A 16,361-nucleotide genomic window follows, 5' to 3' on the forward strand; every position below is an offset into this window, starting at 1 on the left:
GAATTTTCCTCCCCAGGAAAAAAAAAAAAAACCAAAAAAAACCCCACCACAAGTGTCAGTCCTTATTTTCCATAGGGGAATGCAGTTTAATCACCTTGTCTCCACGCCCTAACGAGCAACTCCACGCCCTAACGAGCAAAGCGGTGATAAAGGAATTACTCACCAGCTTTTCGCAATCCGTCTCGGCTTTCTGCCGGCGTTTGATCTCCACATCCACTTGGTTGCGAGCGTGTTTCAGCTTCACATCCAAAGCGCTGCGCTCGGCTTCGGTTTTCATGAGAAGATCTTTGCACCTGCCCAGCTCGTGCTCAGTTTTCTGCAGTTTTCGCCGATGCTCTTCAAAGTTCTTGGCTAACTCGATGAACTCTGGAGAGAAGATGGACACCTTGAGGTACCCAGGCGAGGGGACGCAGCACCCCTCCTTCCGCGGGCAGCGGGGAGCCGTGAACGTATCCCGCTCCCGATGGAAATGGGGAGAAACCAGCCCTTCGGCAAACACATGGATGCTACAACGTTCACAAATTCCTGTGGGTTTTCAGGCCAAGCCCTTTGTGTCAGCCGCCTCCCCCCCCCCAAATCCTACAACACAGGGGACCCTGCCTGGATCAGCCGCCCCCCCCCCAAAAAAAATCCTACAACACGTGGGACCCTGCCTGGATCAGCCGCCCCCCCCCCAAAAAAATCCTACAACACGTGGGACCCTGCCTGGATCAGCCGCCCCCCCCCCCAAAAAAATCCTACAACACGTGGGACCCTGCCTGGATCAGCCGCCCCCCCAAAAAAAATCCTACAACACGTGGGACCCTGCCTGGATCAGCCCTCCCCCCCCCCCCCCCCCCCCAAAAAAAAACTAGACCCTGAGACCCTGTGCAGATCAGCCCCCCCAAAAAAGCCACAACACGAGCCCCTGCGCGGATCAGCTCAGCTCACTACAAGCAGAATGTGACCCTGCCTGGAAATGCATCTCGTGACTTTATCTTTCTCCAAAATGAGGAAAAAAAACCCCAAACCAACCCTGACATCACACCACCTGCCACGGTCTAATTAGCCACGGCATCGTCAAAAGCTTCTTCATCAAGAGCTGATGTTCGTCTGCGCTTTGGATGCGTCCGAAGACGACACCACCCGCTTGGAGTGGAACTTACGGCATTCGCTTCCCTCGCTCAGCACCTCCGCCTGGCGCACCAGCAGCTCCAACAGGCTCCGCATCGCCGGCTCCATCATCCCGCCGGGAACCGGGGCTCGGCGACCACCCCAGAGCCCCCCGGCCCACCTCCAGGCAGCGAGCGTCTTCCCAGCCTACGGAAAAGAGAATCCGCTTCCGAATTCTGGATTTTTCCAGAGTTTTAGTAGCTGCACAAGCATAAGTACATTAAGGGTTGTGTTTTTTGGGGGGGATCTGGCCATCCGAATTCTTCCACCAAGGATCCAGGGCTAAATAAACCACCCAACCCTTCCTTCCCAGCCCATGGGAAAAGAGAATCCGCTTTGGAATTCCTGATTTTCTAGAGTTTTAGAAGCTGCAGAAATAAAACTACATTAAGAGTTGTGGGTTTTGGGGATCTGGGCATCTGAATTCTTTCACCAAGGATCCAGGGCTAAATAAACTGCCCATCCCTTCCTTCCCAGCCTGAGGAAAAGAGAATCCACTTCAAAATTCCAGATTTTTTTCAGTTTTAGAAGCTGCACAAGCAAAAAATACGTTAAGAGTTGTGGTTTTTGGGGATCTGGGCATCCAAATTCTTCCACCAAGGAACCAGAGCTAAATAAACATCCCAGCCCTCCCTTCCCACCTCCAAACTGCGAGCGTCTTCCCAGCCTAAAGAAAAAGAGAATCTGCTTTGGAATTCCTGATTTTCCAGAATTTTAGAAGCTGCAGAAATAAAACTACATTAAAAGTTGTGTTTTTTGGGGATCTGGCCATCTAAATTCTTCTGCCAATGATCCAGGGTTAAATAAACGACCCATCCCTTTCTTCCCAGCCTAAGGAAAAGAGAATCCACTTTGGAATTCCGGATTTTCCACAATTTTAGAAGCTGCAGAAATAAAAATAAATTAAGAGTTTTGGGGTCTGGGCATCTGAATTCTTTCACCAAGGATCCAGGGCTAAATAAACCGCCCATCCCTTCCTTCCCAGCCTAAGGAAAAGAGAATCCACTGTGGATTTCCAATTTTTTCCAGAGTTTTAGTAGCCGCAGAAATAAAACTATGTTGAAGTTTTGGGGATCTGGGCATCCAAATTCTTCCCCAGGGGACGAAGATCCTTGCTTCTCCACAGCCGACGGGCAGCAGAGCCATGGAGAGAGGCAGCTCCAGGGCTCGGAATTCCGGGATGAAGATTCCCAAACCATCCTCCTCCTCCTCCAGCCCGGGGGCTACTTAGGCCACCAAAACCCTCAAGGCCTCGGCAGATCAAACCCGAAGCAGCGTTTGGGGGAAATTTGAAGAATTTGATATTTAGAACTTACGGCACCGGCAGAATTCCGGCCTCAGCACATTTTCCCTGGAAAATGCGTGGGAAAGTCTCCAGCCCGGCACCGCGGAAATTAATTTGTTAACGCGGGAGCAGGAGGGATGGTCTCGGCTAATTAAGCCGTCCCTCGACAACCCGCAGGTGCGGGAAGGGGCTGGGAGAGGCCGGGAGGGAGGATGAGGAGCCAGCGGAGCACTGTGGAGGCCTCCATGGAAGGTTCTGGAAGCGCTGGGCTTCGCCGGGGTGGGGGCCATAGCCACATGGCGGCCTTGGGGGCTGGGGGGGCTGTGAGGGGGGGCAGAGGCAAGGCCCCCCCACCTGCACCTCCTTGACTTAAGGGGGGGCACTGGGGATCCCCCGACCCTTGGGCCCCCCCAGGCCACTTACCGGGGGACCCCCGCGGGGCCCCTCCCAGGCAATTACCCGGGGCTCCCCCGGGACTCCCTGGCCACCCACCGGGGAATCCCCCCCCGGGGACCCCCCCTCCCGGCCACTCACGGGGACCCCCCCCGCCTCCCGGCCACTCACCGGGGACCCCCATCCTCCTGGGGACTCACCGGGGACCCCCCCCCCCCGGGACCCCCCCCTGGCCACTCACCGGAGAATCCCCTCTCCTAAACCCTCCCCCCCCGCCCCGGGCACTCACCGGGGACCCCCCCAGACACTCCGCTGGAGCCCCGGTTCCCCCCCCGCGCACTTACCGGGGCCGCCGGCCCAGCTCCGGCTCCAACCGCCCAACCCAACCGCCCGCACTTGGGTTTGAATCGCTGCTGCCAGCCAATCCCAGCGTGCTCCCCGCCCTCCCGGCCTCTCATTGGCTCTGTTCGCTCGGCGCCTGAAGCCAAGCCGCCACCATGTCCGTTGAGGGCGTGGCCTGTGCGTTCAACTCCCCGGCGCGCAGGCGGGCGCGGCGGCCCCTACAGCCGAGTGATGAAGCCGGCCGGGCGCCATCTTTACTGCTGGTCGCCGGCTCCGGCCCACGTTGCTTAGCAACGGAGCCGGCCGGGGACGCCGGCAGGGCCTAGGCCTCCCGCTGCTCTGCGGGCCCGAGCGCGGCCACGGGCACCAGAAGGGCTGTTTTGGGGAGAAAAACCCTGTTCTTAGGCAAAACCCCGGCTGTGGTTTTAAGCTGAGCCATTGTCCCACGGCACGGGTGGGCCTGAGCCCCCTGGCAGCCGCTCTGCACAGCACCGCCAGGCCTGGATGCGGCCTGCAGCTGGTTCAGAGCGTGGATATTTCACCGGGAGCTCGTTTATTACATCTTGTCGCTTCAAAAATACAAAGCCTCGACTGATTTCTGCCTCGGAAACGTCAGTCGGAATAACAGCCGGCAACCGAGCGGTGAAACGCTGTCCTGAGCCACGTAGGAGCCCTCCATTTGCAGACATTTAATATGCAAACCGACCAAACACAGAGCCAAAGCCGACGATGACGAGAAGAGAAATCGCATAATCATAAAATAACAATGCGTTTTAATCTTTTAGATCAGAAACAAAACAGCGGGTAATGGAAGAATAGATATTAGCAATTAGAAAGCGGAACTAAATGCTTAAAATTGCTAAGTGGGAAAGGGAGTTCGTAAAGCAGATTGCTCTCCAGCACCCAGCTGCTTTGTCAGAAGTGCTTTATTTAGGTTATATAGTCTGCTTTAACTTAATTAATAATAATTAATTCATAATAGATTGTAAAAAGCCTCAAGGTCTTCTGAAAAGTAAACATTAACGAAGCTTCCTTCAGGAAGATAGTCAAAATTATCTGTTTTATAGGGGAACGGAGGCCTGGAAGAGACGCATCCTCCGAGTCCACGGTGGAGTGAGAGGAAGGCGCTGACCTTGATACTTGACCTCACGGCACGGAAAAATCACCCAAAAGCCCCATTTACCCCAGTCTGGAAAGCAGGTTGGAGGCTGATGGTGACACCTGGCTCTGCTGAGAGCCTCTTGTGCGTGCACATCCCGGCCTGGCACATCCCGGCCCCCCCATTTCTGAAGAGGTTCAGCTGCTTTGGTGTCAGCCCCGGGGCCTCCTGCAGCTCCTGCCTGTAATTAAATCTTCGCAGCAAAGATGTCTCTATTGGCAGATCATATTTATAGGCAGGCGAGTTGTTTTAGTGTCATTCTTAAGAGTTAAGGAGGCTTATGCTCATAAGCAAATTCTCCCCTCTTTTTAAATTGTCATCCGCAATCTCATGCCGATAAAAAGGCACATTATTTTAGATTATTGCCCCCGTGGTGCTTGTAGTGAGTTACTGCGTTAGATGCCGGGTTTCAGTGTTACACAAATTAGATTTCTTCCATATGTGTTCAGACATTGTACTTCCAAATCCTCCTCTGAAACATGACGGGTGAGAGCTCCAAGGGCATCAGGGGCTTGTGTACCCCCCCAAAAAAGCTTCTCAGAAGCCCCCCCTCGCCTGCTGATGTGATGTGGCCGTGGCCAATGGGCCACCACACCACTTGCTCCGTCCCAGCCCTGGTCCCTAAAAGCTTTGTAGTTTTTCTTTCCTCCCTCCTGCCTGATGCATGATGAGAGCAGAGGGGTCAGAAGCACCTTGCAGATACAGCTATTCCAAGAGAGAGAAGGCAAAAGGCTTGAGGGCCTTTTCAGGAGCTGCTTTGTTGCAAAGTAATTATATTCTCTTTTGTTTGTGTCAGGGAGGGGAGGGAGAAGCCTTGAAATGTCTCATCTGGGAAACCGTTAATAGAATTTATGCTAATTTGATGATTCTGGCGATTACTGGCGGAAGCACTTCACATTTTCAAGCAGCAGAAATTCTCCTCCAGTTCCTCCTGCAGTCTTGCTCCCTTTGGTCTTTAGCCCGGTCGCCTCCTCCAGCCACCGGAGAATCCTCCTTTGCTGGGCAGCACTTGTGGACCCCGTGACGCGACCGGGATTTTTGTTTATGCCGATGCCAGTGGGCTCTCCAGTGACCCTATGCCTCGATTTTGGGGGGCAGGATACAAAGAAATCTGCCCCGGCGCCTCGCCGTACTAGCGAGTGACCCTGCAATAACAAACCTTTCCCCGCCAGCCTCATCCTCTGGTGAAGCTTTGCAAACACAAATCTCTCTGCCCAGCTCCTGCGTAATTAACTCCAGAATTGCAAACCCATTTGTGCAGCTTTGCGCTCAGGGGAAACCTTTATTAAGTTCCTTTTAATCCAAAACCAGTTAGCGCATGATGGCCTTCATAAACAGTCATAAAAAAAAAAAAGAAAAAAAAGGGGGAGGGGGGGGATGCGGGGAAGAAAGCAGAACTAGAAACTTGAAGACGGCAACCTTTCTCCAGGGGAAAAAAAGGGAGGACAGATGATCTTAAGTGCATTTCTATTGATGCGTTAATGCAGATTGGGTTGCAAAAATGATTCAGTAGCAGGAGGAAAATAGCCAGCAGGCTGAGCAGGGAGGGCAGCCTGGGTTTAACTGGAGGAAGCTGGACATTTTGGGGAATTAATTTTGGATTTTTCATGCCTGGCCCGAGCCACAGGCCGGCAGATGGCATCACGCTCATGCCGTTGGGTGGGAGCTGCGGGGTTCAGCCATCCCTCGTCTGTGCAAAATATTGCTCGGGCGCCTTGCCCGTGCAGCCGGCGAGGAGGGTGCCGAAGGAGCCGTGTCGCTCCAAAGGATGAACCGGGTTTATCTGTCATCTCCTGCCGGCGTGGACCCAGCGTCGTTCCTCCAGCGGTGCCTGGCGGCTCGGATGGGATCGGCCAAAGCTGTCTGCAGCCACGCGCGGTCCATCCTCTCTGCTCCTCATAGTGAAACAGCGCATTAATGTCAGCGGAGGAGCCACGGCCTTACCCTGAACTCGTTAAAAAACAATGGGAGTCTCTCTTGCCTTCATCTGGCTTTTAATGAATGACCTCTTGTCGCCGGGAGCTGTGTGCAGTGACAAAGGACCTTTGTGGGCTGATATTTATGATTTCATTTAAGCCAGGGAGTAAGCTGAGGGAGAGAGGTAGAAAATAAGAGCTGAGATGATGTTTCCTGCTATAAACTCAAGGGATCTTTATCTCGTTTTGGTACTAATACAGTTGTCATCTCTTAAATATTTGAGCAACTCGCAGCCATGAACGCTCCCACACTGGAAGGACGCGGGGGTCATGCTCGGTGGCAGGGCAGCGAACCGCTCCGGCTCTCCCGAGCCTCCTGCATGCCTCTGGGCTGGAACACGGGGGCGAGGGGAAGGGTTTGTATTTTCCTGGTGGTCCCAAAGAATTGCCCATGCATAAAGCCCTGCTGTGGGAGCCCACAACCCACTTGTGGGGGGCCGGCGTGCAGCCCTGGGCTCAGCGCAGCTGCCGGGGCCGAACAGCCCTCCCCACGCCGGCGACTTGCCAAGGCTGATAAATTTTTGCCTTTTCCTTCGGCAGGCCTCGGTGGCAGATTAAGCAGCTGGGAGTCTGGAGTGAGAGCGTGTCCCCTCTCCTTTGCCATGCAAACAGAGAAAATTAATCTTCCAGCTTCCTCTGATATTTGGGCTGAATTACAAGCTGGGAGCGGAGATAAAGCGCGGGCGAAAGGAAGGTACAGGTACAGGAGAGAGCCAGGCTGCCTGGCACAGGTCTTTGTCCATGCAGATAACGGCTCTCCTCCTCCCCGTGTCATGCATAATTCACCAGCACTGCCTCCCTCCGTCCTGGTCATCCCTCTCTCCGCTTTCACTGCTTCTTTCTACCGAAGCAGGAAGCCTCCCCGTCTCTGCAAGCCTGGCTGTGGGTGCAGGAGCACGCTCACGCGTGCAGAGCGAGCTCGCATGTGCATCCAGAGACACAGCCAACATGCGACGCTCCGCTGCAGCGTGGCTCTCTTTGGGGGCTTGCCCTGGGATGTAGGGAAGGGGGTAGCGTTCCCTCCTCCCGGAGGCTGATGGAGATGGGGTACGATGGAGACGGGGCACCGGTGTCCCGGCACCGGCCCAGCTACCCCAAACCGGCACGTCAACTTCTGCAAGGGCTTCGTGTGTGATTTCGTATGCCCGTCACATCCCAGCCTCGCTAACCACGCTCTCTGCCTAAATCCCTCTGATGTTAGAGTTGGATAGAGGTTACATCCTTTGGGATACCAACCCCAGCGTTAACAGACACCAACTGCATTTTATTTGGTCGATCATCCGGTGGCTTCTCTGCGCTGTTCTTGACAGAACTGTGCCGCACGGAGCAGAAAAGCCACGGAGGTTTTCCATCGCCACCGAAGAGTTTCTTTCCCAGAACAAAGCAGAAATAACCCCGGTCACTCCCAGCCAAACAGCGAACATAGACACCTGCTTAATTATTTTTGCTTTATAAATGAAAGCAGTGCCGTGAGTTTAATAACCACTGCTTGGGAGTAATTGGGGTGATTATTGTATGGCCCAGGGGGAAAATTGCAGCTTGTTATCTCCAGGGAGTAGCATTAGGATCCAGCAGATAATCAGAATGTTATTTGTTGCACTTTAGATGACATTTCTTATGGATTTCGAAGTGATAGCGATCAAACCGTGTTGCCAGAGCCACCCCCAAACTGGGGAATCTGGAGACCTGGAAGCTAAACAGCACCTGAAGCTGCCCGGGAGAGCTGCTTTTCCAGCGGAACAGGATGAATAACAGATATATGTGCCGCGTTCGAGCTCAAACCCTTCTCCATCTGAGTGCCACTCATCTCTTTTTTAATTTGATCTTCTCATAAAAGAGATGACACTCAAGATGCTGCCGGGGAGGACGTAAAGGGGGGAATAATCAGCTCTAACGTGCCACCGGCCAGCTCTATAGCCAGCAATAAGGGTGCTGGAGACCTTCCCTCCTTTGTTTCTCCCCCCCCACCCCCAATCGATAGCCTCTGCCCCCCCTTACAGCAGCCCTGAAATTCGAGGCTTCATCAGGAGCGACGCTCTGGCGCTGCGGCAGCATCTGACCCGTGTCCGCAGGGTCTGGCAGAGCCCGGCAGCGCTGAGCATCCTCCCTGTGCATGCCACAATTGCCCCCCACGGCCCAGCCAAGCGGCTCCCACCGGCACTGCCCTCTCCGGAGGGTGTTTGTGCGCTGTCAGCTAGCAGCCCTTAGCTCTTGGGGGGTTTTGGAGCCAGGGGAACCGGTTCTAGCAAAACCCAGGTGCAGCGGATGGGCAAGATGCAGCACGGTGATGCCACCCCAACACCAGCCCTCCCCCGGGCACCGCGAGCCATGCTCCTCCAGCCTGGCCGCTGCGCTGGAAAGAGGATCTTCAGCCAGGCTAAGCGCAGCCAGAGCCTCTGGTGCTCCCCTTTTTTTGTAGGTTTGCTGCACCAGGAGTGTCCCCAAATCCTGGTTTGGGCTGACGGGTGACATGGCAGCACCTCGGTACCCGCGGGATGCCGGCGAGGAGGATCCTGCCAGACCCTGGCGGATGCAGAGCCAAGGCAGGCTCCAGTATCGATCCCCACGATCAATGACAATTCAAGGCCTGGAAATGACGGCGCCTTTTCTGAGTCCTCGATTCCCAGCCCAGGCCAGGCGGGGGGAGGAGGGGGCTAGCCCGGAGGTCAGCGATAATCCGGAGCAGAGCTGCGATTGCAGCAGGTGAGCTGTTTAACGGAATTGGATGCGTAACGAGACAAAAGGCACAGAGGAAGGAGATCCAGTGGGATCCGGGACCGGAGCTTTGGCTTTGGCACGTTGACACCCAAATTTTGGTGCAATATTTATGGAGGGTGAGTGGGCAGGAGAGCTGGCAGTCAGGAATTAAAGCTGCTTCCATCCTTATCTCCCAGGTGGATACGCACGGGGAGAGGTGGGAACTGCGAGCCAGCCCGGGGTGACCGGGTCTGAAACCGTCTGTGGATTTAACGAGGCCGAACTTCGTTAGCTCAGCTGATGGGGAGCAGAGCAGAAGCACCGAGGAGGGAAAAAACCAGCACACCCCCAGGGTCCAGCGGCAGGCATTCCCACCGGGAAGCCCCTGGCATGGCTGGGTGGGCACTGCACGGCCAGGGGACACAGCAAAGCTGCCCCAAAGGCAGTGGGTGAGGGGCCAGCGGTCTTCCAAGCTGAGTTTAAATTCACTTTTAAACGGGGGAGCGCCGGAGCTGCCTCGCTTTCTCTCCTAATTTTTTTGCTCAGCGGTGAGATGAAGGCCAGGGATGCTCTGCCCTCGGGTGGGTTCCTGTTTCCCACAGGCAGAGCCACAAGCAGCCACTGCTCGGCATTTACGCCGCCAGGAAAACCGCAGGGAAAGGGACGGATACAGCCTGGATAGCTGCAGAGCCGAGGGGGTTTTGCAGGCAACTCATCCCCAGGAAGAGCAGCTCAGCTCCCGCAGCGGCCAGCCGGGTACCCCAGCCCCAGCACGGCTGCTTCGTCTCCACAATCCCTTGGGAATCCCCGGCTCTCACATAACGTGCTGGTAATTAACTCGCTTATTGGCTTTGCTTTTGCTGAGATTGCACGTTCAAGATGGGCTCCATCTGCTCCTTGCACGGGCTTGGCTGCTGAGGGAGGGGAGCAACACCAACACCCCCCCCCATCCCCATTTATAACGAGAGAAATGTGTTATTTCTGTAAACGGGGGACAACAAGGCCAAGCCATGCTGGGGACCGGTCCCAGCCCTGTGCCACCTCTGCCCAGTTCCACCAGCACTTTCCCCACCCCCCAAACTCATCCCAACCAGCCCAGGCTCTGCCAGGGCCACCGCGGCCACCGGCTTCATTCTGTTGTTTTAGGGGATTTGCATCTCTCCCTTTAATTTCTCTTCAAGGCAAGAAGCAGCCAAGTGGGACCGTGTTTTTAAGGAGAAGCCGGACCGCTGCGTGGCAGACGCGCTGCTCTATACGCCTGGAGCATATAGCGCTCGATTTCCTCCCTGCCCACCACCATTCCTCCTGGAGAAATGGGACACCAACACCAAGGAGCAGCAACATGGGAGGAACTTCCAGCTCCAGCCTTTCCCCGGCAGGTTCCATCCCCCTTTGGCTCTCCTGTGGTTCCTATAAATCCTCCCCAGGTTATTCCAGCCGCTGTCACGGAGCTGGAGCAGCAAATCTCAGCTTAGCTCGGAGCCAAGAGGCGCAGCGCACGTGGCGCTCGCCGGGTCCCCCAGCACCCATCTGCACCGCCTTTGTCTCCTCAGCCTTTGAGCGCTGCTTTGCCTCCTCTCTCTGCTGCAAAGAAACGCATTCGTTGCAACATTGCTTTAATTTGTTTGCCAGCTTTCAGAGAGCTGCTCCCATCGGTGCTGTTTGGAGGATTTTTGCACGCTGGCAGCGTTAACCCTTTGGCTCCTGCACCCTCTCTCGAGCTGCTGGAGCATCTTCGCACGCCTAAGATGCACGAGCTGCCTTCTCCATCACGCATCCGCAGCACTCGGGGCCATGGCCCTGGCACTTACCAGCTGGGGGATCCATTTCCCCTTCCCGCTAGCCTCAGCGTTTCCTTAATGAGATGAGTTTTGTTGTGACCACAACCGGTGTCAGAGGGAATAAAAGAAAATGTGATCTGAACGGGCTCTGTGGTGGTGACAAGGACACGGGGACAAGCAGAGAACGGCCACGGGCTGGATCCGCACCCAGGCAGGAGCTGGGGGATCCTGTTGCCCTGTGCCATGCGTCGTGCATCCCGGCATCCCACCCCTATGCCCACGCATGTGATGCCCGTGGCCTGGGGCTGCAGCACGGCCTTTGTCGGGGGCCGGCATGGCCACCGACCCCGCGGGGCATTTCTTCTCCCGCAGCTCCAAACCAGCTTCGGCTTCCCAGATGGATATCGGAGCAGCGAAGACAGCGAGGACCCGGGAGCAGCAGCCCCCCAGGTCCCCGCTTGACCCAGCAGCCTGTGAAATGAGTTTGTTTGGTCTCTGTCGCCCGCTTCCAGGTCCCATCCAGCCTGAGCATCTTCAGACCCTCCGGTCCAGGGGAGCAGCCCTGGCACTGCGTGTGTCCCAGATGAGGGATAAGACAAGTGAGGAAGGCAGGAGCCAGCCAAGGTGGAATGGATGTGCGGGGAAAGCGCTGCAGGACGGCCGAGCAGCAGCCAGTGGTTTTGCCTTGCCTCATGCTAATTGCTCCAGCTAATGAAGCAGCACGTTCAACTCAGTGACTTTCCACAGGGTTTCCATCTGCCTTTGGTTCGCGATGCGCCGTTCACAACTCTGGAGAGCTGCCGCTGCTCAATCCCAAGATTTCCAGGATGGCAAAAGCATGGAAACAGCCCCGAAAGGACTGGAAAGCCACAGCAGCCCCAAAGCAGGTGAGAGGCACCCATCTCGGAGGGCAACGAGCCGCAGGAGGAGGAAACCCCAGGTCTTCAGCCCCCGACGTGCAATGTTGGTACAACACAGATGCAGCGACACAGCTCTTCCCGAGGCTGCCGAGGTGTTACCTGCCTTCCAGCAGGAGATGGGCCCCGGGGAGTTCATCTCCTGGTCCTGGGGATGGTTCCTGCTGCTGAAACCCCTAGGAGAGCCCAAGCCACCTTCCCCATCGCCCCCCGTGCCTCCGGGTCCCGCGCACTCGCGCTGCAAGGTGCCTGGTTGTTAAAGCGATTCAGCCTCCTTTTTATCCCCAGCGCGGTTCTGAAGGTTTAAATAGAAAGATATCAAAATAAAAGATAATTGTTGAGAAAGATGAATAGAAGGGAGGGAAAAAAAAAAAACAACCCAACACCAAAAAACCAACGCCATCAGCACGGAGGAACTCTTGTCTAATTTCTCACCCACGCAGAGCGCAGCGATATTAGTGCCTTCAACTCCAGTTCAGAAAAGCTTTCATGGCTTTAGCACCAGCTACCCCAACAGCTTGTCCTTTTAATAAGCTGAGGCCTCCCGATAGCGTGTCTGCCCACGGGAGACCCCACAGGGACGTGGTTAATCCGGGCAGAAATAGCACAGAGCATCCCTGCGCTCACCTGAGCGAGGAATCCCTCATCTGGGGCAGGAAAAGGTTCAAAATCACCCCAAAATGCAAGGGGGAGAGGGGACCCCCCCCTCCCTCGCCGCCGAGGCGGTGGTACCCAGTCTGTGCTGCTGGGTGTCCTCATCCTCCTCCACCGCCACCGGCTTTGGGTTTTGGCCACGGAGGCCTTTAATTATCCAAACTGCTGCCCCTCACAAAATTAAATGCCGCTGAGGATGACTCAGTGTTTAATGGACTGGCGGCTCCGCGCGCCGGGAGAGCCAAGCGGGTGCAAGCGAGAGCAGAGCGCAGCACAGCATCAATCAGACGGAGACACCCTGCACGGGGGCGAGCGACCCAGCCGCTCCGAGCGGGGAGGCAGGCGACCTGCTGATGGGCAACAGTGGCATTTTTATTCAGGATAACCCCACCGGTGACTCCTGGAAGTGGCAGCTCCAGCTTGACCCTCTGGCCAGGCTCTCTCCGACCCCTCACAGCGACGGCCGCGCGGGCAGCGGGGATGCACTGGGTTTGGAAATCCCACAGTCTCGTTTCCCAGGATTCAGGTGCGGTGGTTTCCTTTGGAAAAGGCTGGGAATTGCTCCGGCATGCTTTAAAAGACAAAAGCAAATAGGTGCCAAAAGCTGCAAAGTGAGGCTTATCCCTGCCTCCGCTTGCCGACCCGGGATGGCAACGTGCTCTGGGCCAGCCCGAGCCAGCAATGGCAAGGAGCAGCCCTGCTAATAGCCTCGTTAGTCTCCCCAAGATGCTGAGGCTTTGGCTTCCAGCAGATAATTAGCCATGCGCTTATGAATTAGGATGCCCTGGACCTCTACCAGGACTTAGGTGGAGGCAATGGAACTGCTCTTGGTTCAGAGCTGGAGCAAGGAACGCCTTGAGAAGCGGCCCAAAGCAATGGGGATGGCTGGTGGGGACCAGGAGAAGCGGTACCCAGCCCCACGCAGATGCCAACGGCCCCCTGATGCTGGAGCCACCCCAGCAGCGAGGCAAGCACGTGTAAAAAATCCTGGGAAGGTCCCCCAGCGCTGCATTTGAATCCTATTTCTTGTGGCTAAAAATGCTGATGGTTATTTCCCCAAGCTCCCAGGAAGAGTTTGGCCCCAAAACAGGCTCCTGGAAGCAATTTCCGATGAGCAATCTGTAATACCAGAGCTGATGGAAGCAATTTGCCACCCATTAGCAGAGATCATGGGATGTGAAGATCCTGCCATCCAGCTCAGGTTTAAGGGGGAGGGGGGCTTGAATTTTTCCCCTTCTCCCCCAGGATTTCTGGTTTGGATGGGATGGGGGTGACAGACGGGGCTGCGAGACTGGACCAGCCTTGCAAAAAGCAGCTGGCATTGAGGGTTAGAGCGATGCCAGGCTCACAGCACCATCCTGCCAAGGAACGGCTGAACACCAAAGCCCTGCCTCTGCCGCCCCGGCAGCGAGGGCTTGGTGGCAATGCCACACACCGGTGGCCTTTAAATTAAATCTCTCACCTTCAACACAAATGCAACCCTGGAGATTGCAGGGCCAGTCACCCCCCTGCCCGTCACCCCCCAGGAAGGCAAATGGCGGCACCCAGCACCTCCAGCACCCACAGTACTTAATAGACCATTATGAATTAAATTGCCTCTTGCACGGCAGCAGGGCGGCGGGTGCAGATAAAGAAGCAATTTGCAAGCCAGGGCTGCCTGGATGGAAGGAGCGATAGCAGGGCACAACCCCAAAAAAGCCTGGAAAAAGCATCTCTTACCCACGCTCGCAACCCCGTCCGTGCCCTAGGGATGCTCTTCCCTGGGGATGCTCTTCCAAGAAGCGGGATGGAGGTTTGTTCCCGGAACGCAGGGAGATGCGCAGGGTGCGGCAGGGAGGGCATTGCTCAAAGGTGAGGAAACAGCCCCAGGGCTGGAGTTATCCCTTGGCCCCAGCTCCCCAGGTGTTCCCAAGACAAGCCAGAGCCTGCCTGTCTGCCGGAGCCTGCGCTGGGAGCCTCAGCACTGCAGCACCTTCCCTTAATTACTTTTTTTCCCTGTTAATTGGATCTGTGGGCACGCCTGAGGCTCCTGAATCCATGCAGGGGCTGAGCACCCATTTTGTACGGGAAGGATGCAGCCACAGCACCTCATCACCATCACCACCATCACCATCATCACCAATCATCATCATCACCATTATCACCTCCACCTCCTCCTCCTCCTTCATCATCACAACCACCACCATCATCTTCACCATTATCACGTCCACGTCCACCTCCACCACCACTACCTCCTCCTCCTCCTCTTCCTCCTCCTTCTCCATCACCATCACCACCTCCTCCTCCTCTTCTTCTTCTTCTTCTTCCTCTTCCTCCTCCTCCTCCTCCTTACACCCCGCTGCCCATCCCTCCCCGGTCCCAGCCCACCCCTGGGCTACCCGCCTTCCTGCTGGGTGTCTCGCTGTTATCAATTATCACCTGAGGCTAATTGTTAGTTCCCCACCTATCCCACAGCTGGTTCTGTTGCATCTCCCAGCAGGAATTAACACAACCCTCACGTGGCTCCCCTGAAAAAAACCAACACGGAAACGCTCCCGCTCCCCACGCTCCACTCGACTCCAAGGATGCAGCTGCATCCTTCCTGGCCAGGGGCCAGCAGCGAGGAAGTTTCCTTCGGCCGCTTGCTTCCTTCCTGGTTCCTGAAGGAAAGGGACCCCGGGGTGCTTGGAGGGCCCCAGCAACCCCCTCCTGGAGACCCCAAGAAGATGTGTTTTCCAGCCAAGGTGGCTTGGGGATGCGGAGACTCTTCTCCGCGGGTTTCTTGTGCGGTGGAAAGCAAAGGCTCGCCTGTACATCCACACATGCATCCGCTGCGGCCCAAAACCACATCCCTCCCCGTGCCTCGCCGCTGCCGGTGGATTTACTGGCAATAAAACCGCTGTGGAGAACGACTTCTCATCTGGAAGGAGAAAAAAAAAACAACGGAAGGGACACACAGGCAGACACACCAACACCTTTTAAAATGTACTTCTCCCTTCTCCAAGCAGCACATCCTTCTCCGGGTTTATCCCGGGAGCCCTAACAGAGCGGCGGCTGCGGGCAGGCGGGTGTCGGGGCGGGAGGCGATGCCGCCGCGCTGCGGAACGGAGTGGGGAAGGGAAAGGCAGAGCTGGTGCCAACTGGAACCGCTAACGCCACTCTCCCAGCCACGTTTCCAAGCGCTGGCAGGGTGGTCCCTGCGCCTGGCGGTGAGCGAGGGGAACATTGGCTCCTGGGGGTCTCCCTGGACCCCATCTCTGTCTCCCCAGGGTGTCCCCAAGCACGTCCTGCTGCAAAACCCTGGGTCCCTGCTTGGGCAAGGACACAGTTTGGGGGCGGATGCTCCAGAAAGGGCTAAACCAAGAGCGCCCAAGGCACGGGATTTGGGGATGGGGTACACGCGCCTGACCCTGCTGTACCCCAAAGTGCCCATGCTCCCGTTAGCCATGCTTCAAGCAGGGGCAGCACGCTGGGAGGGCACCTTCGGGTGGGGGCACGGCTTGGTGGGGTGCCCCCTGTGCCCGGCTGTCCCTTCCCGACATCACATTGCAAAGGACACGGAAAAGTTCTGCTCCATTGGGTTGCCATCACCTTACTGGGAACAGTGGGCAGCGCCTGCTGCAGCCTCTGCCCCCCACACCGCTGCTGGGCAGAGGGCTGCCATGGGGTGCTGCCCCCCAGCTCGGGTGATGGGGGCACCCCGCTCCCCAAAGCGCTCGTGGGGGGCAGGTGGAGGTGAGGCAGGGTGGGAGATGCGGAGGAAGCTAGGGGATGCCACCCAGAGCTGTGCGACCCTCTCATCCCGCGCCGGGGAGGAGCAGAGCACCCAGCACCCAGCACCCAGCACCCTGGGGATGGTGGCACCTTGCTGATGACTCGCAGTGGCCGAAGGTGAAGAGCTGGGGAAGGGGCAGCGTGTCCTGCGCCAGGGCAGGAGCTCAGCCTCTGCCCCCATTGCGGCGAGCACCGTGCCGGGGACCACGCCAGCAGGCAGCAAAGCGTGGGGCTGACCCCGGCCAGCCCAGG

At 56.6% G+C, this 16,361-nt stretch overlaps 1 protein-coding gene across 1 annotated transcript; it reads right to left on the reverse strand.

Annotated features, from left to right (window-relative positions):
* Window positions 1-55: 55 nt before the first annotated feature.
* On the reverse strand, window positions 56-3,217 carry RACGAP1 (Rac GTPase activating protein 1). The gene is made up of 3 exons (XM_055697247.1): window positions 3,175-3,217; window positions 1,146-1,299; window positions 56-366 (listed from the first exon to the last, which is right to left on the reverse strand). Exons 2-3 carry the CDS (start codon window positions 1,222-1,224, stop codon window positions 56-58), a joined length of 390 nt encoding a protein of 129 aa, XP_055553222.1. The 5' UTR covers window positions 1,225-1,299; window positions 3,175-3,217.
* Window positions 3,218-16,361: the final 13,144 nt, after the last annotated feature.

Source organism: Falco cherrug, chromosome 19 (genome assembly GCF_023634085.1).
Source record: "Falco cherrug isolate bFalChe1 chromosome 19, bFalChe1.pri, whole genome shotgun sequence".
Lineage (NCBI taxonomy): Eukaryota > Metazoa > Chordata > Aves > Falconiformes > Falconidae > Falco > Falco cherrug.